This window comes from Melospiza georgiana, chromosome 10 (genome assembly GCF_028018845.1).
Source record: "Melospiza georgiana isolate bMelGeo1 chromosome 10, bMelGeo1.pri, whole genome shotgun sequence".
NCBI classification, from domain to species: domain Eukaryota; kingdom Metazoa; phylum Chordata; class Aves; order Passeriformes; family Passerellidae; genus Melospiza; species Melospiza georgiana.
The window spans coordinates 10,930,079-10,955,598 of NC_080439.1; the positions used below are offsets into that span (position 1 = coordinate 10,930,079).

Below are 25,520 nucleotides of genomic sequence, written 5' to 3' on the forward strand. Positions count from 1 at the left end.
GCGGGCTCCAGGGTCTCCGGGCCGGCTCCGAGAGCTCCGGGCAGGCTCCAGAGGCTCCGGGCAGGCTCCAGAGGCTCCGGGCAGGCTCCGAGAGCTCCGGGCGAGCTCCACGGGCTCCGGGCCGGCTCTCGCCCCCGGCAGCACGGCTCCGGCCAGGAGAGGGAGCCGTGGCCCCGCGCACCCCGCCTCGCACCCCGCCTCCCCCGGCCCGAGCCGAGCCGGCAGCACCGGAGGGACGGAGCTGAGCTGTGCCCGTGCCCGTGCCTGTGCCCGCTCCTGCCCCGGCCCCGCTGCCCCGCAGTGACCGCGGCGGGACCGCCCCGAGCGCCCCCGGAGCGCGGCCGCGGGGAGAGCGGCGGGCGGGGCGGAGCGGAGCCGGGGGCGCGGATCGGCCACGACGGCGAGGAGGCAGAGGAGGAGGAAGAAGAGGAGGAAAAAGAAGAGGAGGAGGAAGAGGAGGAGAGCGCGGCGTGCCGGGCACAGCTGTGCGCTCCCCGCGCCCTCAGGTGAGCCGCGCTGCCCCGAGGGGGCGCGGGGGACGCCCGTGTTCCTGTAGGCGTGGGCAGGGACAAGGGACAAGAGACAAGGGAGCCTGTCCCGCCCCGCCCCGGCCGTGAACTTCCCCGCACGCGAAGGGAAAGTTTGTGTCGGAGGAGGCGGATTCCAGCCCCGGCGCGGGGGGAGCCGGGCGGCGGCGGCGCGCAGCCGGCAGCGGCCCCCGCTCCTCGGCTGGCACGGGCAGGGGAGAGGAAGGAAAGAAGAGGAAGCGCTCGGGAGAGCCCGAGGAGCAGCGCCCGGCGGCCACGGGCGAGGGAGGACAGGTGGGCACGGTGGCAGCGAGCGGGGATGGGGGCGCGGAGCGGGCGCGATGGGACCAGGGATGCGGGAGCGGAGCGGCCGCGATGGGGCCGGGAACCTCCCGGACCTCGGGGGACCCTGGGCGATCCCTCGGCGATGCCGCGGTGTGCGGGGACCGAGCCGAGCCGCGGGACCGCGGGTTTGTGTCCGCCGCTCCTGCGATGCCCCGGTCCCCGACATGCGGAGGGATTCGCTTCAGTTCGCTCCCCTGGGCCGTGGAGATGCCGTGGAGATGCCGTGGGGATCTGGGCATTGCTGGCTGGAGCGCTACACGCGCTGGGAAATGCAACTTTAATTTTCATCCGGATCGCAAATTCTTGAGCCTCTGATAGCTGCTCTCTGCTGTCAGACGGGTCTCTGAAATGGAAGTGGGGAGAGGAAGGGGTCAGGCTTAAGCCGTAGCCGGGAAATAAAGTGAAAGAGACATGTGCAAGAAAACAGACTGGAAGCGATTAGATGCTGGCAGCAAGATGGCCTTTGCTGTGTTTGTTGGGGGCAGCTGCCCCCTTATGTGAAGCACGTTTTCTTTTCTTTTTTTTGGGGGGGAGGGTGGGGGTGTATCTGGAGGCAAACTGGATGGTTTCCTAAAAAAGAAGGGGGAAAAGGAAACCATCAGTGCTTCACTATTTCAGGTGTCCCTTTTCTGTGCCAATGTCGCTCTCCCCTGTTACAGTGGCAGTGCTTGTTCCTCACTCTGGGCTGGTTTCTTGCAGTGTGCCTGTACAGTGCTTGGCACAACAGAATCCTGATCGTGGGGCCTTGGGATGTCACAGTAAACTGGATTATAAATGCCCTCTCACATGCACACTCTGTCTTTTCATCCTGACCTCTGCTTTGTGAATAGCTGGTTATAGTGCTTGGATAAAATTCTGGTTGGCTTTACAGATCTTTCTTTTCTTATAAAATGATGGATTTTGTTCCAGGCATTCCGTTTTTTGTCCTAGGAAAGGCTTTTCACTACTGGATTTGTGAGATTGCAGCAAGCTCCTTGTATTATAAAAACACTTATCTCCTTCATAATTAAAAAGTATTATTTTCCTGACACTCCATTTTTAACTGTGCCCCTCTCGGGCAAGCAGAAGTGTCACCCAACACACGCTTCCAGGATTGTGAGGTGTTATTTATTAACTGCACTGTGGAGAGTCCATATCTCATAACTTAGAGGGTCATTTATAACAGGTTGCTTTTGGCAGCTCTGGAAGATTTACTTGCTGTCTTGTATTCCTTGCAGGAAAGGCATCCCTTGTTTTCATGGAGAGCATCACTCCAGCCCACAGGCTCTCAGGTGGGCAGGTTGGTGCTGGAAAGGCTCCTGCTTTCTGTCTCCACTGCCTGCCTGTGGTGAGCGGGAGAGGGCAGGCAGAGAGGATTAAACTGTAAAATACAGATATTCTTCCCTGGAAGTAGGCACGGTGTTGTTGCTAGGATCACCCTGTCTGGAGGAGCAGCATCCTAAGCATGTAGGATAATGGGGGATGTGGAGAGCAAGCCTGAGAGGACTTGGGGTGGTGGAAGCCTGCAGGGCACTGCAGTGACTGGAAATGTGGAGCTGGGAAGGTGGGAGCTGCTGCATGGAGCTGCAGGAAGGGGCTGTGGGGTGAGAGGCTGTGTTTCTGACTCCATGCCCTCTGTGCAAGGCAGAGCTGCATCTAGACAGCCCTGGGATTGCTTTCCATGTCCCTGCTTCTAGCTTGAGTTCAAAGTGTCTGCATTGGATATGATGCTTGCTGATGTCTGTCCATGGCTCCCCAGAGTCCAGAGGGTCCTCTGATCCCTCCAGGGTGTGGAAGGAAAACTTGTGTGTGAACACTTCTGGGCTCTCCCTTTCCAGACTCTGTTGGTCTGTGCAGGTATTCTGCATTTGGGCACTGCCCTGCTCTGGTCTCCAGTAGCCTCATCCCCAGGGTCAGGTAGCACTACCCCAAAACACCTGGTACCACAAAGCACACACAGATAAGAGAGACTTAAGAGGAGTGGTGTAGCAGCCTGGATACTTGGAGGTGTGGGAAATGCCTCCCTGCTGGCCTCAGAGCTGTAATTTTTAGCTCTAAAATAAGCATTCAGGAAGAATGAGGCAGAAAGATTTTGTCCTAGCCTTATTCCTTCAAGACCTGCATGAACCAGATGCCAGCTCTAGGGAGGAAGAATTATATTCTTTATTCAGAATAAGAGTCCAAAATTTGAGTTTTTATTCCTCCTTCTCACTTCTGCTTGGATTTCTCTCTTGGTTATTTTGGCAGGCACATGATTCATATTTCTTTCCCCATGTGTCCTGGGTCCCCTCTCTGGTCAAGTGTCCTCCCATTTCAGCAAGACTGACTTGGAAAAACTTGCCATAAAGCCCTTGTGACTGCTGGTGTGGGAGAGCCCCAGAGTGCAGGTTGGCCAGGTGGACACTTAGGAAGATTATATCAGCATGTGAATGCATTCATGTCTTTTTTTTTCCCTTATCCTACAGTAATGGGGAGTGCTTTGGGAATAAAAATAGAAATAGGGAAAAGCCTATATAAGCTGAAATCTGTGAACAGCGCCACGTTATCTGGGAACTAAAACACGTTCTACAGTGCAGCTCTGCTCTCCTCCTCCTTCCCCTCTCTTTCTCTTGACACAGCTCATGGATTTCAGTGCCCCCATGAGCAGAGCCTGTGCTCTGTGCTGGTGGCAGCCCTGTACCTGGAGCATCTCTGGCTGGGCACAGTGGGGCAGATGCAGAGGCAGAGCTGGCTCAGGTGTGCCATGCCCTTCTCCACACCCTGCAGGAGGCTGGGGGGCTGTGTGCAGGGGGGGCTCTGCCATCCAAGGTTTGTGGCTGCTCTGTTCTGCTCCACCACCAGCAAAACATGCGCCTGAGGTTCCCTGCTAAACTGGAACAAAGCAGCCGCTTCTTTTGGGAGTATTTTAGGATTTGTCCCCCCCACAGCAGTGCTTTTGCCAGGCACAGGGCTAATCTGACGTTTCTCAGCCTCAGTGCTGGTCTGTGTGAGGCTTTTGCACACGGCTGAGCCAGATGAGCTCACAGAGAGGGCAAGGAGGGAACTGATTTGGGGAAATTGCTTCAGTGGTGCCTGCCCTTTGGGGAATTTCAGTCTTGGCCACTGCGTTTACTGTGTTCAGCCTCAGAAGTTCCAATAAGACACATGCACAGAATATGATATTCATAATTTTGGAGTCTGATTTTACAGAAAATAACATACAGGAAAACGAGTGTACAAGTGTGTGTTTTGTTACAGGGTTCTCTAAAAATAGTTGCTTGTGAAACAGTATTTTCACTATAAGTGAAGAATCGTGTCTTTAGTCAGTCCTTTGTTAACCTAACAACTCTCAGTTTCATCAAATGGGAATATATCCCCAGGAATTCCTCTGACAAAGGTTTCCCCTGAGTCTGGATGATTATCCAATTACAATTTAAAGAAAATTACAGCAAGGATAATTGGCTAAAGATAGAAGTATCTGAGAGCATTAGGGAAAGAGAAGGAGAGAGTGAGAAAGTGAGAGCTTCACTTTCTCATGTGAGTAAATGAGAATTATTTCAGTCCTTAACTTTTGCAGTGAGTGGATTCAAGGTCCCTGGTGTTTGGATCTCCCTCCCTCTTCCTCCCTCCTCTTCTCTTCCTCCCTCTACTCTGCCTTCTTATGTGTTGACTTGATATTTAGATGAAAAAGTTACATTGATTCTTGTGGAATCTTTTTACATTTACATGTGTTAACAAAATGGGGCTGTTAACTTAAACGCTCTATTTGCAGCAGAGAATGAGACGTTTCCATGAATCCTGGGCTCACTCGGGGAAGTGGTAGGTGGCTCCTTCTCCTGGGAGCACTGGGAAGGTGCCAGAGAGCCATTAGCTTGGAAATCCCACTCGGAGCAGGGCCATGAGGAGCTCCCAGCCCTGGGTGCCCAGAGAAGGGCTGTGCCTGGCGGGACCCTGCGTGCCCAGCGCTGCCATCCGTGCCCATCCCGGGCACTGAGCTGCCATGGCACGGTTCCCTCCTGCCTCTGAAGCATTTAGGCTGCCTGCAGGGCCACTCGCTCTTTGCCATTGCTAGCAGCTCGCTCGGGCCAGGCTGGGCAGGCTGTGCTGTTTAACCCTTGCAGCGCCGGCCGTGGCTCGGGGGCTCTCTGGGTGCAGGTGGCGCAGCCTGGCAGTGCCAGGTCAGGGCATGGCACTGGGCTCCCCAGGCAGCTCCCAGCGCTGCTTTGCCGAAACACAGAGCGACACCGTGAATCATTCGCTTACACAGATACTTAAGGAGCCTCTTCAGCTTTACTCAGCCAAGGTGTTATCAGAATTAGAAGAGGGCTTTAAAAAAAAAAAGATTAGGTTTTAATACCTCTCTCTTTATCTGGGAAAGCTGCTGGGTTTGCTTTTGTTTGTTTGTTTTCCTCGCAGTTTTCTTTAATCCCTTGCATTACTGAAATAAAAGTGTGGTGGAGTATCTTGCCTCTCTTAGGGCTGATGCTGTTTGTTTTGAGGGATGCGAGATTTTTCCAGCGTTCTGAGGAAGATTCGTAGGTATTTGATCAATTTCTGTGTAAAGGCTGGCAACACTGTGACTTAAATGTTTATCCTTAGTGCTGACAGGATGTTGTGGAGTTGTTTAACTGTATATTTGTAACAATTATGCTGCTTGGCAAGAAAGACATGTTTTCTTCTCAGAGGGAATTTTTGTTGGTTTTCTTTTTTTGGCCTTTTTCTGCCTGTGAGTTGTGGTTATAGCTGCCTTTCTTTATCATTTTACTTTTTGTTGTAGATGTAAATAAAGAGCTAATTACAGTTAATCTCAGTGCAAAGGAATGAAATTTTAAAGCGTGAAAAATAACACCCATCTGTTGGATTTGCAGTAACATTTTGGGGTTTGCCTTCTACTTGGAAGGATGCCAAAACTTATCTTGCTCAATTTAAAGTTTTCTTTGCAATATTTAAACTGGATTTTTAATAATTTATAAAAACAAACAGAAAGGGAAATAGCTTTTCAAATTATGTTTGGTCATGTTCTTTATGTGGTGGCTGCTAAAATGTGAGCAGCTCTAACTGAAATGAGCCAAATTCTGTAGGAACAGGTTGAAGACCTTCTGGAAAAGCATCCATTTTTCATAATAATGCATTGTATTTCTCTGTTTCCTGCTTGCTGGGGCTCAACTAACCAGCCCCAAAATTACTTGTTCCAAGGGACCTGTTCCTTAAGTAGCTACTATTTAAGATAGGCTCAGAACCCTGGTTTTTTGTGGTGGGTATGTGTTACTTTTAGCTCCATCAGCTCCACTGACTGTTGAGCTCAGGGAATTAATCTATACTTTGCACTCATATGTTATCTTTCATCTCAGCATCTCTGAGCACTTTAGAGATATTAAGATGCACTGCTGTGGTGTGAGATTGGGAGAAGCTGTTCTAAATGTGGCTGGGGAAACAGAGGCACAGATTTCAGAAGCCTCTGCTAATGCACTCAGTTCAGGGGCCAGCCATTTATAAGTTCTCTAATGCCTGATTATCAGGGAGGCACTACAGTTTTTCATATACTGCATTTGGTGATTGATGCCTATATACAGATTTCATGTTTATTAGCCAGAAACTCATATTTCTACTCTAAACTAGAGACTGTTTTAAAATCTTCAACCTTAGAGACTTACAGGAGCCTAGTAAATGGCAGTGTAAGGAGTCCAAATTCCTAGTTATTTTTTCGCAGGTTAGTCCTGTTGCAAAAAGTAAAACCTCACCTCCCTCCCACCATAGTAACATCCAGAGCCCCACCTACATGAATTTATTAGCAATCTGTTGAGTCAAAGCTCTGAGATGTGTAAAAAATACTTAATTTGTCAGTGAGAGCCATGCAAATTCACTCTAATACAAATAATTGGATTTGTTCTGTTGAGAAATAGCCCCTCTCCCCTCAAGCACAGACACGTCCAGCCCTTGTTTTCAAGAAGGGATCTGGGTAGTGGGAGGAGGATGTTGCTGCCCAGCTGGCAAGCTGTGGAGGTCTTGAGGGCACCCAGCCTCTCTGAATGAACACAGATGTGCTGCTGGATCCCAAAATGTGTTACTGCAGCAAATTGTGCTGGTTGCATTTGATTTGAGCTGATGTGTTGGGGTGACTGAAGGACAGAGCTCAGACTCCACCGGAATAGCATCCCAATGGACTGGCATGGGATTTCCCCCATATCGGTTTTCTTGAAGAAATAGCCCCAGTGCATTTACCTTTCTCCTCCTTCCTTGTCCTCTCCCATGTTGCTGTGTGGAACTTTGGGAGCCTGGTTAGCTCTGGATCCTTGGGAGGTTTCACACACACAGACTGCTGACCGCATGGAGAGACAGAAACGCTTTTCTCCAGGCTGGCTGTGTCTTCCTTTTCTCCCATTGCACAAGGGAGCTGTACCTTGCATTTCAGCCCTCTTGAATAGTCCAGGAGGGTCATGTTTCTCCCTTAGAAATGTTTTTTGCCCCCTTATCTGTCAGGTGCAGTGACTCTGTAGTTGCTGACATGAAGTGTCAAAGAGCAGAAGGGAAACTCAACCCAGCTGTGTTGGTTTTTGCATGGCCCTGTCTCCCTGTGCTGTTGGTGGGAAGGAGGGGAGGGCTGGGGGGAAAAAAGTGTTTTAAGAGCTTTCTTTTACTTCTCATTATCCTCTTCTGGCTCTGCTAGTAATGAATCCACTTCGTACCTCTAGGCTGAGCCTGTTTTGCCCTTGGAGTGTTTTTTTTCCTGGTCCTTATCTAAACTCATGAACCCTTCATTAATTTCTCCTCCCCTCTGCCCAGCTGTGGCACAGGAGGGGAGGGTGAGCGAGCAGCTTTTGAGGGTGCCTGGCACTGGGCCAGAGTCAAACCATGACACCAACTTCCCAAAGATGCTCAGAGATTGCTTCCTCTCAGTGCAAAGATGGGAGCCAGCCCAGGGCTGGGGTCAGCACAGGTTTGGGAATATAAAGGCATCTACTTCCTGGCATTGAGGGTGCTCAGAAATGAAAATTTCAGAGGCTTTTCAGATTTTTGGCTCTTTGCAGCAGGACTTCAGTGCAGAGCAGCATTTCCTTGTGTCTCTGCACCTCGTAGCCTTTGGAAATGTCAGCAGTGCATGTATTGCCTTTTGTTTGTCATTCAGCTGGAGAAATGAATTCATTGCCCTTGTGAGATCAATCATATTCTCCCCAAATAATTCATATTGATGACAGTCACAGCATACTGCTGCCTGCAGCTCCATCTCAGCTTTCCCACTGTGTGGGTGCTGTGGGTCACAGAGCCAGACTTTTTCTCTCAGGAGGCTCCTGGACTTCAAGTTTCAGGGTGCTGTTCTTTGAAGGTTGAATTTCGAGATGCACTGATGGGGCCAGTGCAGGCAGAGCCCGAGCAAGTTCCCTGTGATGGTGCAGCCAAATATTTGCAGAGGGAAATGTTAGAGACATGGGGAGCAAAACACATCACAGGGGGGGAAGGATTGTCTCACCCTTGTTTCTCTTCTCCTCCTTTTTTCTGTGTGTACACAGCTTTTTCCAGTCCCCTTTGCAGAATGCAGCTATACAATGCTGGCCAGAAGGGGACAGGTATGCAATAGAAAGCTGCTCTGATAGTCACCAGGAGGACCAGGTGGGTGGGTTGGGAATGTGGAGGGCTGGAAGGACCTCCAGAGAAATGCTTTTAAGTGAGGTGCTGACTTGGGGGAGGCTGGTAGCTCCTGGGCCTTCTATTTTTATGTTGCTTTAAATTGATTGATGTGTAGAGCACCCTTGGAGCAGCCTATCTGAGCTGCAGGACAGGGATTGAAGCATCTTGATGTCTTATTCTTGTTTGCTTTTACTTGTAAGGTTAAATGGGATTAAATTAACATGATTAATATAAGTACCAGGTGTGGAAATGCTGTGTGGCCCAAACTTGACAAAGAAAATCTCTTCTGACTGGCTTTTACCCTTGAATATTTTGCTCATCCCAGGATACCCAGAGTCACTTGAGGGAATCATTCCTCAGGGGGAGCTGGGCTTCCCCACTGGCAGCAGCACAGGCAAACCTGGTAGTGCTGGAGACATTGAGGAGTTTGTGGCACCACAGGAAAGCAGATTCCTGGGAAGGGAAGGGAGAGACAGTGATGTGCTCTGGAGCATGGTGGTGCTTGGAGGAGTTTTGCCTGTTGTGTCCCTTTCTGGAGGAACAAAAGGGGAAGGATGTTGTCTGAATATGGAGCAGCCACCCTGGGAATCTGGTGCTCAAGCACTTAGTGGGAAGGAGATGAAGGAGCAGGTATGTAGCTGCCAGCAAGGGCTTGAGCTTAAAAAGCTCTTGGAGTGATTTTGGCACTGAGAGCCTGTTGCAGGTGGTGCTGAGCAGGGCTGGGTGCAGCCCCTGGTGTGACAGGGCAGATGGACAATGGGGCTGCAGGGCACTGGTTGGACCAGGCTGGGCTGGCCAGGAGACGCCTCCTGGGAAAGCTGCTCTGGGTTTGAGAGTCCTGGGCCTGTCCTGAAAAGGCATTCAGCCCATCTGAAAACCTGCTCAAGTCTGCATTGTATTCTCTGGATTTGGAGACTCGTGCTGAGCTGGCTGGGGCTGCTGCTGTGCAATGTGATGCACAGTGTGGATGTGCTGCTGTGCCCACTGGGGCAGTGGAACACCCTCCCAGGGAGGGCAGTGGAGCTGCTCACATTGTAAAACCATTACAAAGGTCAGGAGGAGAATGTATAAATTAAATCCTTGTTCTCAGATGTCTCCAAGTGTTCCATGAAAAATTGGAATTTTTCCACTGAGGGGGGATCTCACTTTGGATTCCTTGGGTCTTCTCAGGTCTTTGGGCCACACTGATTGCAGATTTCCTTTTTTCTGTGCAAAGATTGGTTTTTCTCAGTTTATTTTGTGGCAGCACACTATTGTGTGTGTTTCTCAGAACTCTCCCTCCACTATAACACAGCTGTCCAAAATAGAAGCATTGTGTCTGTCTTCATGGAAGATCTCAGCTCTCTTTGAAGCACTGTTGGAAACTTTTCATTCCTTGGCTATTCACACATGAAAAATAGACTCTCTTAGCTGGATACCTTTTGCTTGAGCACAGAAGTGCTCTTGTAGCTCAGTGTTTGAACTGCTCAGTGGCCAGTGTGGATCCATTTGTAATCCATGCTGTTTGATTTTATAGCTGTGGCTCTGCTTGCCCCTTTCCAGCCCACTCCACAGATCTCTAGGCAATAGTCCCAGCTGCCTGTTGGACTTGTCCAGGTGTGCATATTTTGTAGAGGTGACAGAGAGCTCATTTATTTTGGATGTATGAAATGTAGTGTGCTCTGCCTGCTAAATTGGTGGCAGAGCATACTCAGTGGCACCCTGGACTCCAGCAGAGCAGTGTGCAAAATCTGTAGCATTTCTGCTTTTCCAGGTCCTGAGAGGACCCCAGGAGAACTGCAAAGGGAAGCAGGGGATTACAAATTTCTTCAGGTACATTTTCAAGCCCCCCCCTCCACTTCTCTCCACATGCCTAGATTGCACTTCTTTCTTTTGTCAGAAAAAAACCTCTGAGTTCTCATTGTTAGCATTAAATCTGCTGAGCCAAAAGGATGCCAGGAGATGATGTTTAAGTGCCAATAGCAAATCACAAATTCCCTGCCTGGAAATCTCACCTCCATGTCCCAAACATTGGCACTGGCAAATCTTGCGCTACCAAGGAAGCTCCCAGGAATGACTCACTGTGAATGAAAGTCTCCACACTTTTTCCCAAGCCTCTGAGCTTGAGGGGAGGCTGCTGCCAGCCCTGCCCTGGGGAGCCCTTGGTGCTCCTGGAAGGGCAGCCTTGCTTCTGCAATTTGTGCTGCTCTGCTGAAGGAGAAATAGCTTGGGATCACCTCCCACGGTGACTCTGGAGCATCAATGCTGAGCTTGTTCATCCCCATGTTGGGGATTCTGTAAAATGTCTTTATTAAAAAGCCATCAGGCTGCAGCCCTTGGCCTGGATGTGCAGGCAGGGAGCCAGGGAAGGGCCATGGTGGGTGACAGGCAAAGGGAGCCAGCTTGGATGCCTGGTGTCGTGTCCTGAGCTGGCTGAGCCACTGGTTAAGAAGGCTGTTCCCAGGTTTTCTTGTTGTGTGTTTGGTTTTGGTTTGCTATTTTTGTCCTTCAGGGTACTCTCTAGCTCTGGATGTAAAGCTGTGTGCCAGTGGCCAGGTCTGGCCAAGCAGGGCAGAAAATCCTTTGTGCTGGTGACAGGAGACACCTCTCACCAGGGCAGCTTTCCATCTGACCCCCACTAGTTTAATTCTTGTTCCCCTCTGCAAAGCAGGTGTATAATATCTGCTGTGATTCTAGCTGGTTAAAAGCTTTCAGGCTGCCCAAATTTCAGCATTTCCTGTGGTTCTGATGACATAAATGACTTTTGTAATAGAAAAATTTCGGAAAAAAATTCCTCTCAGCCTGCTGTGATGTCAGGCAGGCGATGCCTGGTGAGTGCAGCCACCCTGGCACAGGGGGGACTCCAGCCCTGATTTTGCAGGTCCCTGCCTTAGGTGTGTCACCATTATATGTAGTGACTGGGTCACACCTCTGGCTCCTGTGATATCCCTGACTGCAGGGCAGGCTTCAGCTCTGCTTGATCCCTGCTGAAATGTGCCTGGCTGTTTGGAAGCTGCTGCTGAGACAAATTGGGCTCCCTGCCCTCAGGAGAGATGTGAATATTTTATCCAAGGACAGCACTGGGCCCTCTGGTCACTGTGCTGTGTTTGAAGTGATGAGTGTGGCGTGGCATGCACGAGAGCAGCGAGAGTGCTGCAGCTGCTCTGGGTGCTCCTCATCACACTGCTCTGGATCCCTCCCTGCTCTCTTCCTGGGAGCTGGCTGGGGATGAAAGTTGCCATTAATGTGGTCGTTCCTCCCGGGCAGTAAAGGCTGGACTTCCAAAAGCTGTGCCCTGTCTTCCTGCCTGGGTGCCACAGTCTGTTCCTCTGGAGGGCTGTCCCTGGCACTGACCAGTTCTGGGCAGGACACAGTGGCACCGTGGGCACCACAGCAAAGGGCAGTGCCAGGCAGTGCCCACGTGGCCTCTGGAGGAGATGCAGGCTCAGGGAGACACTGTGCAGGCTAAGTGGCACCAAGATGGTTCATGCTACAGTAATTCCTCCTTTTGTCTGACTTACTCCTGCACATACTGAAAAGCAAAAGTGTTTCCTGGGGGGCTGAAGGGCCTTTTCCCATTTTCCATTAGTGTTTTTGCTGTTACTTTTCTGCAGCTGCTTTTTCAGGCAACCCTTTGTCTGCCTTTTGGATTCTTTGAATTTACTTGAACTGTGCATCTATTTTTCCCCATAAGAAAACCCAGCAGACTCATGGAGCAGCCTGCTGCAATGCTGCAGTGGGATGGTGCAGGGACCCAGGGCCTGTGGGTGCCCTGTGATTGGGAGCAGAGAGATGAGCCCCTTTCCTGAGCACCAGCTCTGCTCTGAGCCCATCAATCAACCTCCATCTCCAAGTCCTTGTGGCACAGAACCAAAGCATTTCCCAAGCTAGCCCACTCTGGATTTTGCCAGCCTTCCCGTGTCTGTGTCCCAATTTTGGGGCTCTCAAATGCTTTTGAGCTGGGACAGAATTACAGAGAGAAAATACTATGCAAAATGTGCTTTGGCTGAAATTTTTTATTTCCTCTTTCAGAAACTGCTTTATTTTATACTCCCTTTCAGTCAGAGCACTTAGTGGCAAGGTTCTGAAGGGCGCTTTTGTTCTGCAGGCCCTCGTGTGACTTCTCCATGAAAAGCAAAAAACCTATCAGCTCTCATAGAGGCTTCTGGTTAGGAGGGACAAAGGCATTTTTCCTGGAAAATGCAGCATTGTTCTGTAGAATTGGTACAGTGTCTTTGAGAATAGGTGTGCAGTAGTTACTCTGAGTGCAGTTCTCTTTGTTAATTACTTGACATCTGTCTTTGCATTTATAATTGCTGGTAGAGTGCGTGGGCTTTGCAGAGTCCATGCTGCTAAAGGCAGGAGGGATTGATGCCTTGCTGAGCTCTCTTTGGCAAGGGTGTTATGTTAAAAGGTGTTTTAAATAAAAATATACATGTTTTTTTTTTTTCTGACAGAAAGGCCACTTGTGACCAGTATAAAATGAAAAATATCAGACTTTTCACCCCCTTTGATGTTAAGAGCATGAGACACTTCCATGATTGTGCTTCCCCCCACCCCACTTTTCTTTGCTCCTCAGCAGACAGAAGGTGAAAGTTTAAAGAAAAAGGTGCTCCAGAAGGAAAAGGGAACAATTTCTGATTTGAAACAAAGTGAACATTTCAAGTGAAGTTCCTGAAAAAAAACTCTAGCAAGGGCTGTGATGGATCGTTTCTCTAACCGCTCTATGAATTATTATTAAAATGTTAATTTATGGAGACATTAAGAGCACCTCAGAGTATATTGGTCTCGTGAGAAGTTCCTGGAGTGCTGAGGATGTATCAGAGCTCTCCAGCTGCCTCCTGGCTGCTCTGATTGCCTGCTTGCTAGCTGCAGTGTGATTTCTGAGCTGGTAAGCTCTCCTGCTCACTGATTTTATTCTCCTTTTACTTTTATTTGCACTGGGTGGATGCAGCCTTCTGCTGCAGCCTGGGTTTGCACTCCCTGGCCTCTGGCTCCTTTGGTGTTTGGTGCAGTTCTACAGGATTGCACAAGGAGTTCATCAGACACCGCTGGAATTGCATCACAGGCAGGAAAAATGGCAACATGCTCTGTCCTGTCACGAAACACAGGCAGGTTGCTGGGAAAGGTTGACAAAACTCTTCTGTTCCTGGCAAGACCAGGGTGGGTTGTGGTCCTGTGGTTCTTCGGGGCATTGCAAAACCCACCCCTCTCTGCAGCAGGATGCTCTTCTCCTGTGTCACCACAGGACTGCTGTGGAAAGACCTTTTTATTTGGGGGGATATCACAGGTTTGGGGCTGTTTGGGTTTTGGAGTATTTTTGAGTAATCCACAGGAACAGAGCTGAGCTGGCAAATTCTGGCATGGTCAGGGCATCCAGGAGGGTGTGATGGCTCCCCTTGACCAGCCCTTGACTCTGTGCCTGTCCCTTCCATGGTCCTTTGCATTTGTGTAGAGTGGGAGCAGCCAGGGCTGTGGTCAGCTGTGTCCCTTCTCTGTAATGGAGAAATTGCTGTAATCTGACAGGCCCTGTGTCTGTCTGTCTCCACTGATAAGATCTCTGGAAAGCCTGGAATGAACCAGAAGGAAATCACTCTGTGTGTAAGGCTCCTGATTTTATAGCTGGGTAGAGCAAGAAAAAAAGGATTTTCCTGCTAGTATGCAGAGCATGGAAATCTTGGATACCTTGGTATGCAGAGCATGGAAATCTTGGATACCTTGCTCATGGGAACCTGGTGGCTCTGTGAGACAGTTGAAAGGAGCATGTTCCTGTGAGCACAACTAATAGATGTAAATATTAGCTCACTGCAGAGTTCATGTATCACCCAGTGAAATGTAGTAGTTTATTTTGGCCTCAGGCCACACAAATGGCCTTGCTCAATACAAGGGAAACTCATCCAAAGTCCGTGGTAGTTCCTGCTTGCTTCGGGGCTGAATTCAGTCTGATTTGTGCAAAACACAGGAGGGAGTCGCTGGAAAATAAGGGTGAGTTAGGACACGCTGTGCATTTAGCTAATGACAAATGGAGAGGGAACCATGAGGGATCTGGATTATGGGAATGATTCCCTGCCACTCTTTACACCCCCTTTCTTCAAGCATCTCAATTACCAAAAGTTCCTTAATTCCTACCAGGAGTGCAGCATGTTGAATCTCGCTGTCCAATCTGATGGCATAAAAATGTTTTATCTTTCTTCAGCATTTCCAAGGGGTGGGAGTACTTAACATTGTTTCTTCCCTATGGAGTCTAAAGTAACATTGGGAGCTGGTTGTAGGCGGCAATAGAGAGAGGTTTGATAAGCAGCTGGCATTTCAATTTGGAAGAAGTGGTAGGGGATGCTCAGCCCTCTCAGCTGGACCCCAGGGAAAAAACCCCCCTAACTTCCTTTCTTGTTTCTTGGCCATTTTTGAAAGCCTGATGGCTTCAGAGGCAGTGTGCAGCCCTTTCCATGGACTGTGCAGGGAAGAACAGGCATGCTTCAGATTTCCTTTGTCTCTTTGAGATGAGCCCAGCAGAGGGAAGGCATCGCACAAAGGCTTTTCAGATGTAAGCCCTGAAAAGGAAGGATTCAATATCCGCTGCTGGGCTTTGAGTAGTGCAGTTCACGTGTCCCGTTCTTGTTAATCTCTGCAATCTGTGCAATCTTAGGTGTTCTCTGCCTATGCTCAAAGCCCTTCTGTGTACTGCATATATTCTGGACAGGTTTTTGAGGGAGATGTTTAAGGGAGCTCTGTGGCTTCTCCCCCCGCACTTTTAGCACACCCCGATGGAGCAGGTTTCTCTGTCATCTCATGAGCACATTCCTGACAGTATCACCATGCTCATTACTGCATCTGCCTGGCAGAGCTGAGATGCTTTGATGAAGTTCAGCCTTTTAACCATCTCTTCTCCCTTTGTGATCTGACAGCACACAGGAATATCAAATGTGACCTTAACCCCTTTAATGAGAGCATCTAGTAGATGTCAGTTTTCATGACTACCAGCTTATAAATTGCATCCTGAAAAACCTAGAAACAGAGGGATATTTAATTCCAGTGAGTGAGCAGCTCTGAGAGCCGAATGCCAGATACTGGAGTGGGCAGCCAGTGAAACTCTGGCAGTGTACATTTATCTCAAATTACAGGAAATTGTGTTCTGTAGTGGGAATGGAAAAGTTTGGGATTGTTTTTTTGCTTACCACTGCTGCTTAGAAAGGGTAAGCCTTTGTTTAGATCCTTTCTGAAAAGTGTACAAACCTGGCGTTGGTTTACTCCTGAGTTCCAAGGAGGGTTTGACTGGGAAGGGCTGGTGAGGCCCTGTCTTGTCTGCACTGCCTGCAGGAGAGGCTGAAGCAGGCTGTGGCAGCTGGCCCCTTTGCAGGCCCCTGGCAGCACACCTTGCCAGCTGGGACTGCTCTGGTGTGGTGTCCTGTCAGTGTCAGACACACATTCAGTGCAGATGTGCTGCAGCCACTCGAGCGCTCTCTGCACTTGTTCTTAGAGGTGACCAGAAGGAGGTCTTGGCAAAGCACCTTCTTTTGGGAGTCAGAGCTTGGGGTTTGTAGCCTGCAAACATCCATTTGACTCCTTGTGCTCCTGATACAGACTATTCTGGTGACTTGTCAATGAACTGGGCTGTCCTCATCAGAGCCATCATCTCCCAAGCTTGGCGAGCTGCCACAGGCAGAATGAGGCTGCCATGAGGGTGCTGTTCTTGAGGAATCTTAATGAAATAAAAGAGGGGCGTGCCAGAGTTAAAGGGTCACAGGGTGAATGGGGGAATAAACACACAGAGTTTAGAAATGGCCTGCAGTGGTAAAACAGTGTCAGATAACCAGGTCTGTGTGCTTTGTCTCCCAGGATGAAGATGGTCAGTGTCCTGCTGGTTTCGCTCTGGCTGTCCATGGTCACCCTCGGCAGAGGCTCAGGTAAGGACATGGCATGTGATGGACCTGCCCACTTCTGTGCAGAAAAGAAAACTGTCTGCAGTGAGTTTTGAGCATTTTCAGGGTTTCTGGATTAAATGGTTGTGTATAAAATACTTTGGTAAAATGCATGAACACAATGTTGGTTCTGGGGGGCTGTTGTACAATGGTCTGTGTAGAGATGACCAGTGTGGTATGAAGAGGTGCATGAGCAAATAGCAGCAGCACCTCCACCTAAAAGTGCTTTCAAACTCCATCTGTGCCCTGTGTCAGTATCATTATTGCCCTTCTGTGAGGGGTGAATCCAGGGCTTGGCCCATGGAGCTGCCTTGTCCCTGAGCTGCAGGAAGGACCCAGGCTTGAACCTGAACTCTGCTATCCCTGGCTGGATCCGGAGAGGACTGAGATTCAGCTCTCCAATTCTGACTCATGCCTTAGCAATGCAAGGGGAGAGGGGAACTTGTAGAGTAAGAGGAGCTCTGATACCAGTCTCACTGAGTCACTTTCCTGACAGGAAATATGTTGTCATGCTCGCAGCTCCTCTGGCACTCGTTCAGCCCAGCTCTTGTGAAGAGGCAGATTGTGCATGTCTCGGCTCCGGACTTCCTATTTGGGGGTGGAAGGAGACAGCATGATTTGCAGGAGGCAAGTGGAAAGGGGGAGGGAGGAAAGAACAGGAGCTGGTTTTATGGGGGGAAATGCTCAGAAATAAGGGCTGTACAGGGGTTTGACGAGTCCCCCCATGAACTCTTGTCCCTCTGCAATGCTGGCAAACAAGCAGTTGCAATGTACCCCGAGCAGATGAACAGCTCTTCTGTCATTCTCTCTTGGACCACACTGAATTATTGTGGGCCAGATTCACAACGTGCACTTCAGCAAGGTTCATCTCAGTGCAGTGTTCGTGGCACAGGCTGAAGCCTGGGAGGTTTTTCTCCTTGGGCTGCCCAAGGGCTGCAGGCACTCACAGTAGGCTGTATTTTAGTGGGGCATGTCCCATCCTCGCTGACAGGGGAAACAGCAATGGAGAAAATATATGGCCTAGGTCTCCTCCAGTGAGCCCCAGGCAGTAGGAGTGTGTGGGGAAGGAGGGGCCCAGGGACATGGATCTCAGCTGCTGGCTGGGAAAATCCCTGCTTTGCTTGTGCTTCTGGACGAGCTGTTCTGCTCTCCACCAACGCAACATCCTCCTCCTGCTGAGGCAGCATTACAACACCCCACGTGCAGTCATCTTGGGATTTTGCAGAAATGAGAGGTAGGTGCAATTGAATCAGGATTGCCCAGGAAATGTTAGAGCAGCTCTGGAAGCTAACACAGTTGGCTGGGAAGAAGCTGATTTCAGAAATGAGCACCCTGGCATTTGGGTCACACAGGCTCGTGCCAGTTGATTTGGCAGAACCAGAACCCTCCATGCATTTCTGCAGGGCATTTAGTACTTTTTAAACATACCTCCTTTAGCAGAGATTTGTTGTACAGGGTGGCCAGAACCCTTGTAGAGTGCTGCAAGAATGTGAGTCAAGTCTCAATACATGAGACACGTAGTCAGTTAAAATACTCTTCTCCTGCAATTCCACCGCAGTGTGTGCATTTAATTTCCTGCAGGTCTGTGGGTATCAGATGCACTCTTCAGTTCAAAGCTTCCTTTTTGTGCCATGGACTTCATAAACTGGTTTGGGCTGTCAGAATGTCCTTTGTTATTCATGATGGGCTTGGATGGCTGTTTGTACTTGGATGGAGGGGCAGCCGTCTGTGCAGCCCTCTGTTTCACTGCAGGGTTTCCTGGGACTGGCACCAAAAGGAGACTGGAGCTCGTTTCACCCTTGCAAAGTCATAAATACATAGCAGTATGGCAGAGTGGCCTTGTTCTGGAAATGTTACAGCATTTGGGCTTGCTTTTCCTTCTTGGAGCAGGGTGTGTGGGTGGGGGGAGCAGAGCTGAGCTTATCTGGAGTGAATGCAGAAGGGCTGTGCACAGTCTGCAGCTGCCCTGGTGGTCACCTAACATCAAGCAGGGCCATGGAAATGGGCAGCTCTCACTGGGGAACCTGGTTCCTGGGATATTTAACATGTGTGACTTGGTTGGGATTTGTCATTTCAGCTGAGTCCTTTTCTGTGCTTTGAGCATTAAGTCATGTAATGCTGTATGGTTGGGACCAGCCCTCTCTCCAGCCCAGGCTGGACTGAGGAAGGCTGGAGGCAGGGACAGGAGTTGTCTCGTGGTTTGCTGCCACTTTTCCTACTCTTCCCAGTGGAGCAGTCTGGTCAGCAATAATGACCTGGGACTACCCAAGCCAGGGCTACCAGCTCTGCTGAGTCCCAGGTTCTGTGAGCTTACAGAGGGGGTGAGGAACCATCACTTGCTAAATTTCAGCTCCAAAATACCAGCATTGCTCTGGCTGCAAGTGGCCTTTCCATCCAGTTAAGCCACTATGGCTCTCAGTCTCTCTGGCAGTGTGTCAGAAAGCTTTAGCATTACTCTTCCCCCTGCTTCCTACTGGAGAAACAAACCCACAAACTTTATTTCCCCTCCAGATTTTGCCTGCAGCACTGTGGCTCTAAACATCTCTTCTCTGGGCTCTGCTGTTTCTGCTGCGTATGGAGGCTGGTGCTGAAACAAAATCAGTCGCTGAAAGGGAGGTGCAAGCTGTTTGAGGCAAGAAATGTGATCTGAGTAGTGTAGAGTAAGAGATGCAGAGCCTGAGACTGAACTGGTGCCTGAGTCTTCTGTTTGCTCATGCTGAACATGTGGGCAAATTTTCTGCTCTTAACAATATCCTGACCAGCAGTGCATGGAGTGCACAAGTACATCACTCATCACCTTTGGGCCAGTGTTTACAGTGGTAGTCAAGGTCTCCCTGCCTAGCTAAGCCATCCTCAAGATGGAATTCATGTTGTAGGGTGCTTCATGAACCCAGATGTTCTGATAGCCAGGGAAGGATAACAAAAACCCATGGACCCGGGTCTGGTTGTACAATACTTTCTTTGGCACTACTGAAGTCATATAAATATACAATGGCTCACAAGAGATGAAAAACTAGACAGACAAAGAACATAACAGCCACTATGAATACAGAATAAAGTTATCTTCTTGTTTCTGAATGAAGCTGCCAATGTTAGATACCAACTTATAAACAAAATGTGGCTGTAATTGTGCTTCTTGTTCAATTTTTCCCTCTCTGCTAACCAGGCTGCTCTCTCACCCTCCAAGAGCTTTTGTAGCATGAGGGCTGGGGAAATGACCATGGCTGGGAGTACTGTCTTAGGGGATTGCAAAAGTAGAAGAATATTGCTGCCAGGATAGGAGGAGCAGCCTCATGCTGGTTATCTAATGGACCCATGTGGTGTGAGCAGGTACCTGCTGTGCATAAACAGCCCTTTGGTGGGGGGATCATCATGTGTGCATAGGAAGTGCCTCTGTGGCTCCCTTGGGGGCTATCAGACAGGCTGTGTGGTAGGGTGAGCCCAGGACTGGGCCAGAATGATACCCCAGCATGGCAGGCAGTGGCTGGAAGGCAGCCAGCAGTTTCTCTCCTGGGAGCTTTATTTCAGGCTTTGCTGTTATTTGCTGGATTGTGAACATGTCTGTTTACACTCCCCCATATCAAAGGCTTTCAGATACTTTGGTTTTTGATGATTATTGATGTCATCAATGCTTTTGGGTTCAGGTGGTAGTTGGAGCAGTGGAGTTGTGGCTGCAGTGAGAAAGAAAGACAGGTCTAGCTCCAGAGGTCAGAGCCACTGCCTGCACTGTCTCTTACGAGTGCTGAGCTGCACTGTGGATCTCATGCTTAGCAGAGAGGCAGAACAGTTGCTTTTGGCCAGGGGAAATTTGCAGATTAATAAATTACTGTCTGTAAAACACTTTGAAGATGGAAAGCCCTGTGCAGCTCCTCAGGATTATTGCTATATGGCTCTTACTCTACTGATGGGGCTCCAGTCGCCTTATTTTTCTTATGATTTGTGACAGCCCCAGAAGCTGAGAAGCTTCTTTTAGTGTGTAAAGTCAAAAGAAAAACAGATTAAACTGCATTATTGTTTTCTAAAGAGACTAAATCCCTCCCCCACCATCATCTCCTGGGATTTCCTGACTTCCTCCTACTCTTCCAATCTCAGCTTCTTGCTGTCCTAATTTAGGACGTGATTTTATAACCATCCATACCCATCTGTGAGCTACTGTGGTTGTAGAAGTTTATGGCACTTGGGGGCTTGAAGTCATTGACACTGAGGGTGTTGAAAGCTGCACAGCCCTGGAGTGGATGGAGATAAAACCCGTGGAGCAGAGCTGACCTGGGTGCAGACGTGTCCCCACAGCCGCCAGCCTCCCTCCACACCAGCCAGAGCCGTGCCCACTGAGCAGATAAAACCTCAGGTCTGCTTCTTGTCAGCTGAGGAAATGGGCTGTGAGGGGTGAGCTCTGTGCAGACATCATGGTGTGACCTATCTGCACTGAAGTGCAGGAGTGTGTGGAGGAAAGCAGCCCTTTCTGGGTGTGTTGCTGATACAGCACTGAACAGTCACCTTTGCCCCTGTGTGTGTATCAAACAGGGCATCAGGGAGCTGTCATGTCCCCCTGTCACAGCCACAGCGCTGTGCTCTCGCTGTCAGAGCTTTTGTGGCACCCAGGTGACTCTGCTGGACTCTTGGTCCCTTTTAGTTCATTTTGCTGCCTGCTGTGTTTGTTTGGTTCCCATCCTTGTCTGGGGACAGCTGCTGCAGCATCTCTGTAGTGCAGACATCCCTGTGGGATGGGCAGGGGACAGTTGCTGACTGTATTTTAAAGCAGGCAGCAGAGCACCTGGCTGAGTGCAGGGACTGGGCTGCTTGGGTTTAGCTAAGCAAGCCTGTTGGCAGAGCCACGAGTTCAGCCTGGGCCTTGTCACGTCCCAGTGTGGTGTCCCAGGCACACAGGAGCCCCTGCCAGCTTAAGCACAGCTCAGCAGTGATGCTGACAGATAAACCCCCTTTTCATGCTGCCTCTCCTACTTTGCAATGGGGTGTTCCATTTCCTGTACCTCTCCTCTTCCTTTGCTGCTCTGCTTTGCTTCATGCATAAATTTTCTCAATGAAGTGAGATGGAAAGTAGCTGTTTGCTCTTCTTATCCTTCAGGGAAGCAGTTCATGCCCCCACCTTTATCGTTTTGATCTCAAATTTAAAGAAAGCCTCCAGAAAAATATGTCAAGCTTGCTAGAGAAATCTGAATATAAATTTTTTTTGTTTTTTCTCTTTGGCCTAGTTGCTGGGAGTAACCAAAATACTCTGCCACATGCAGTAAACAGCTTTGTGCACAGATAGAGAGTGAAGTCACAGAGCTCACTGTGGAGGAGTTCTAAGAGACACAAATAAGGACTACCCAGTGTTAGAAGCTGTGCTTGATGAGATAAGGCGATTCAGAGTCGGAAGCTCTGGGCTCCATTACAGAATCACAGCTTTTTGGATGTCTTGCTTTGGCTGCTTCCCCTGAAGTCAACAGTTTATGCAGTCAGCTTGTTTTCTATGGCTTTGGCAGAGGCAGGTTTTCACACCTGTTCAAATTAGAAATTCATGGTCTAAAGTTAATCAACTGCCATGTACAGGTGCTTTTCAAAACAGAGCCATTCGACAACAGAAGGTCCTTTTCCTTCTTCTTTTCTGAGCTGTCCTACCTATTCAAATTATAAAAGCACTTAGGGGGAGAGAGAGACTCCATCCTAGAGTGCAGCATCCAGATGAGAGGCTTTGTGAGGGCATCACAGCTCAGTGGCAACCCAGGATGAATATGATGGAACTTGGAGAAGTGTAAAACCATGTCACCAATGTCATCACAGCAGAGCTACATGGATGGGGTTGGGCTGTGTAGGAGGTTTGTGCCAGGACCACTTCCACCCTCCTTGCTCTACTGGAGAGGCTGTGGGAGGAAGGCAGTGGGGTTATGAGAGGCCTCTTTGGATGTGTTTCCACTGGAAGTGAGATTACAAATTTCTGCAGAGTTGGCACAGCCTCTAGGCTGAGCCTCCAAGGCAGCATTCAGCTACAATCAGTTTTAGGTGTTCTGTGGCCACCGTCACTGCTGCAGAAGTAGTGAGAGCAAACAGTGAGAGCCAGCTGATCTTGGCTGGGCCTCACCCAGCTCCTGTGTCATTCCCACCCATCTCAGTGTGTTTTGGTTTGTGCCTCTTCTCCCAGTTAAGGGCAGAGCTTCTCATTTGTTTTTTGCTATGCTTCTATTCTTCTACCCTGTTGTTTGGTCAGATGGGATACTGCTGAGCAGAGAACACAGCCAGGGGTGGTCTCGCGCAGGGTGGAAAAGGAACAATGCAGACACAGTGGGGAGAGTGGGTGCTCCTGGCACTGGCATAAATGGCAGATGCACCCACACATGGTGCTGGCCACAGCTGGCACCTCCTGTGCTCACAGCACGGCTTCTCCATTCAGCCTGGCTTCCTCCCCTTCCTTCTCACTGACTGAGCTTGAAAGATGGTGGTGAGGAAAATTTTTTTAAAGGTAGTAACGATTAATTTTTGCTTAACTGCTTTGTGTGATCAGCTTTTTCTGCCTTATTGGTGCTGATCCGTGCATCATGGTAACAGGCTGGCCTTGCTGTGCCCCTGGGTACAGGCTGACTCATACCAGCTTTGCTTTAACGTAATGCAGCAGGGACAGATGAAGAAAGTAGGAAGCTGTTGAGATGTGACTTGGCAGCCCCAAAAAGCCAACTGTGTCATGGGTCAGGGCAAAAGAAGTGTGGCCAGGAGGTCAAGGGAGGTGATTCTGCCCCTCTGTTCTGGTGGGACCCCACCTGCAGTGCTGAGTTCAGCTCTGGGATCCCCAGCATCAGTTAGTTGGAGTGAGTCCAGAGGAGTGCATGAAGTTGATCTGAGAGCTGGAGCTCCTCTCCTATGGCTGCGAGAGTTGGGGCTGCTCAGCCTGGAAAAGAAATGGCTCTGAGGAGACCTTAGAGCTCTTCCAGGACAGAAAGCTGCAGAAGGACTTCTCACAAGGGTGTCTAGTGATGGACAAGGGAGGATGACCTTAAACTTAGGGAGGGTAGGTTTAAATTTGATATTAGGAAGGAATTCTTTGCTGTGAGGGTGGTGAGACACTGGAAGAGGATGCTCAGAAAAGCTGTGGATGAGCTATCCCTGGAAGTGTTCAAGGCCAGGTTAAATGGGTCATTAAGAAATGTGGTCTAGAGGGTGATGGCTTGTGCACCCACAGCAAGGGTGTTGGAACTGGGTGATTTTTAAGGTTCCTTCCAACCAAATCATCTTTTGATACTACAGCCCCATCTGATGCTGCAGCTGAAGTGGTGTGAGGAACAGGGATCATTAATCTGACAGCACTCACTGGTGGCTTTGTGTCCTGCTGCCACTGCAGGGTCCCTGTCTGCATGCACGGCAGGCCCCCTCAAGGCACATGAAATCAAGGTGGGCATCCTTATCCTCACCCTGCTGCCCTGCCTGCACTTTGTCTTCCAATTCTGGAGATGGGTGTTTGTGGCTGCATTTCTCTTCACAGAGAAAAGCAAGGCACAGCTTCCCAGGGATACTTCTGGAAATCACAGTGAGGAACCTCAGAGAAAGAAAAAACAATACTTATCTCAATTGCTGCTCCTCTTGTTCACAAGTGGGGAATGCATTGTAGATTATTTACCTGAAGGGAATTAGTAATTGGATTCTGGTGTGAGTGTTTTGATTCACTGACCAACTGAATCCAGGTGTGTGTGTTGGGACTGTCAGCTGACAGCCACAAGATTCTGGGCAGTCGAGTGCAGTTGAATGCTTGTGCAGATTCAGTTTAGATGTAGTGTAATGTAGATAATAGAATAATATACTGTATATATAATGTAATATATATAATAGAATAATATAGTATAAATAAAGTAATTAATTAGCTTTCTGATATCCATGGAGTCAGATGCATCATTTCTCCCCTTCATTGGGGATTGCCCTGCTTTTACTGTAGGTGTTTCCTTCCACCATGCAGCCTGTATGATCCTCACCCCTTTTCCTAAGCAGAGCTGTGCAAACAGGACCATTTCTTGCCTTTTCTTATTATATCTGTCCCAGGTAGGTGTTGTGGGTCATAGGCTCACTGTGCAATTCCACAGCATTCAGCAGTGAGAGGGCTCGAGGGAGCTGCAGTGCTCTTGATTGGTACTGAGGACAGGGTGGCTTCTTTCAAAATCATTTTGCAGAGGCATTTCTAGGAAGGGGCATTTGTGGGATGGTGTATTTTTAGAGAATTTTACTGTGTCCCTCAGGTGTATGTGTAGTGCTCCATTTGCTGCAGCCTAGAAGAGAGGTGGAGTTGGATATAGCTCCATCTTCTCACTAGTTTCCATTTGTTAGGGGACCTCTGGAGTCACAGCATGAATGCTGATCCCAGATGATTTAATCAGGAGCTGCTCTTAACTCCAGCAGCTGTTTTGTGCAGGAAACATTTCAAGAGAGAAGAAACTCACTTCTGAGGCTTAGCCAGTGAAATCAGGTGTGAGTTGCTACAAATGGGCACACCACCATAGAAGTTAGTGCTGTTTCTCACAATTGGAACTGGATCCTTGCATCCTTTTTCTGCAGTGCTCCCTCAAATCACATTGTTGCTGGAATCAGGATATATCAATATGTGCGTATATTTTTTTTCCTAGTGGGACTGCTTTATGCCAATGAAGGGTCAGTCATGCCATTTATTCAGGCTATCTCCAATTTAGACTGACACACAAGCAGTTGCATGCTGATGTTAGCAGCAAGTGGGCTTTGAATATCCAGTAGACCTTAAAATAGTGGAAAGAGCACAAAATGTCCTGGGGAGCTGTTGGATGCAAATAAAATTATAGCAATAACAATGTGAGTATCCCCTCTACTTGATGGATGTGTGGACATGCTGCCCCATCTGCTGGGCTCCGCTGCAGGAGTGCCACCACAGCAAAGGTTGCTGTTGTCACAGGGAGGAGAGCACTGTCACAGCTGAGGAGGAGGAGGCTCACAAAGGTGTGTGTGAGGGGTGCCCTGCAGTTCTCACACATTATATCAGGCAGAGCCCAGCTGTATTGGAAGTAAAACACCCCAAAATGTAGAAATAGCAGAGTAACTGTCAGCATGGCACAGCGGGGAGGGAAGCTGTGCAAAGCACCCCAATTACTGTCCTCGGTGTTTTGTGTGTTAAGGACATTTTTCTGCAGCCTGTGGTGCTCCTGCCATCCCTGCTCTC

At 49.3% G+C, this 25,520-nt stretch overlaps 1 protein-coding gene across 3 annotated transcripts in view; it reads left to right on the forward strand.

The window, feature by feature from the left end:
* The first annotated feature begins 423 nt into the window (after positions 1-423).
* The window catches only part of IL1RAP (interleukin 1 receptor accessory protein), a 51,327-nt gene continuing 26,230 nt past the window's right edge, over positions 424-25,520 (forward strand). For 2 of the 3 annotated variants that reach the window (XM_058031253.1, XM_058031256.1), the window contains exons 1-2: positions 424-506; positions 16,272-16,339. In XM_058031253.1, the coding sequence (XP_057887236.1) occupies positions 16,273-16,339 (67 nt within the window). In that variant the 5' untranslated portion in view covers positions 424-506; position 16,272. Of the gene's footprint in view, positions 507-768; positions 822-16,271; positions 16,340-25,520 lie in introns of those variants that run through there. The other variant, XM_058031255.1, reaches the window with a different exon arrangement.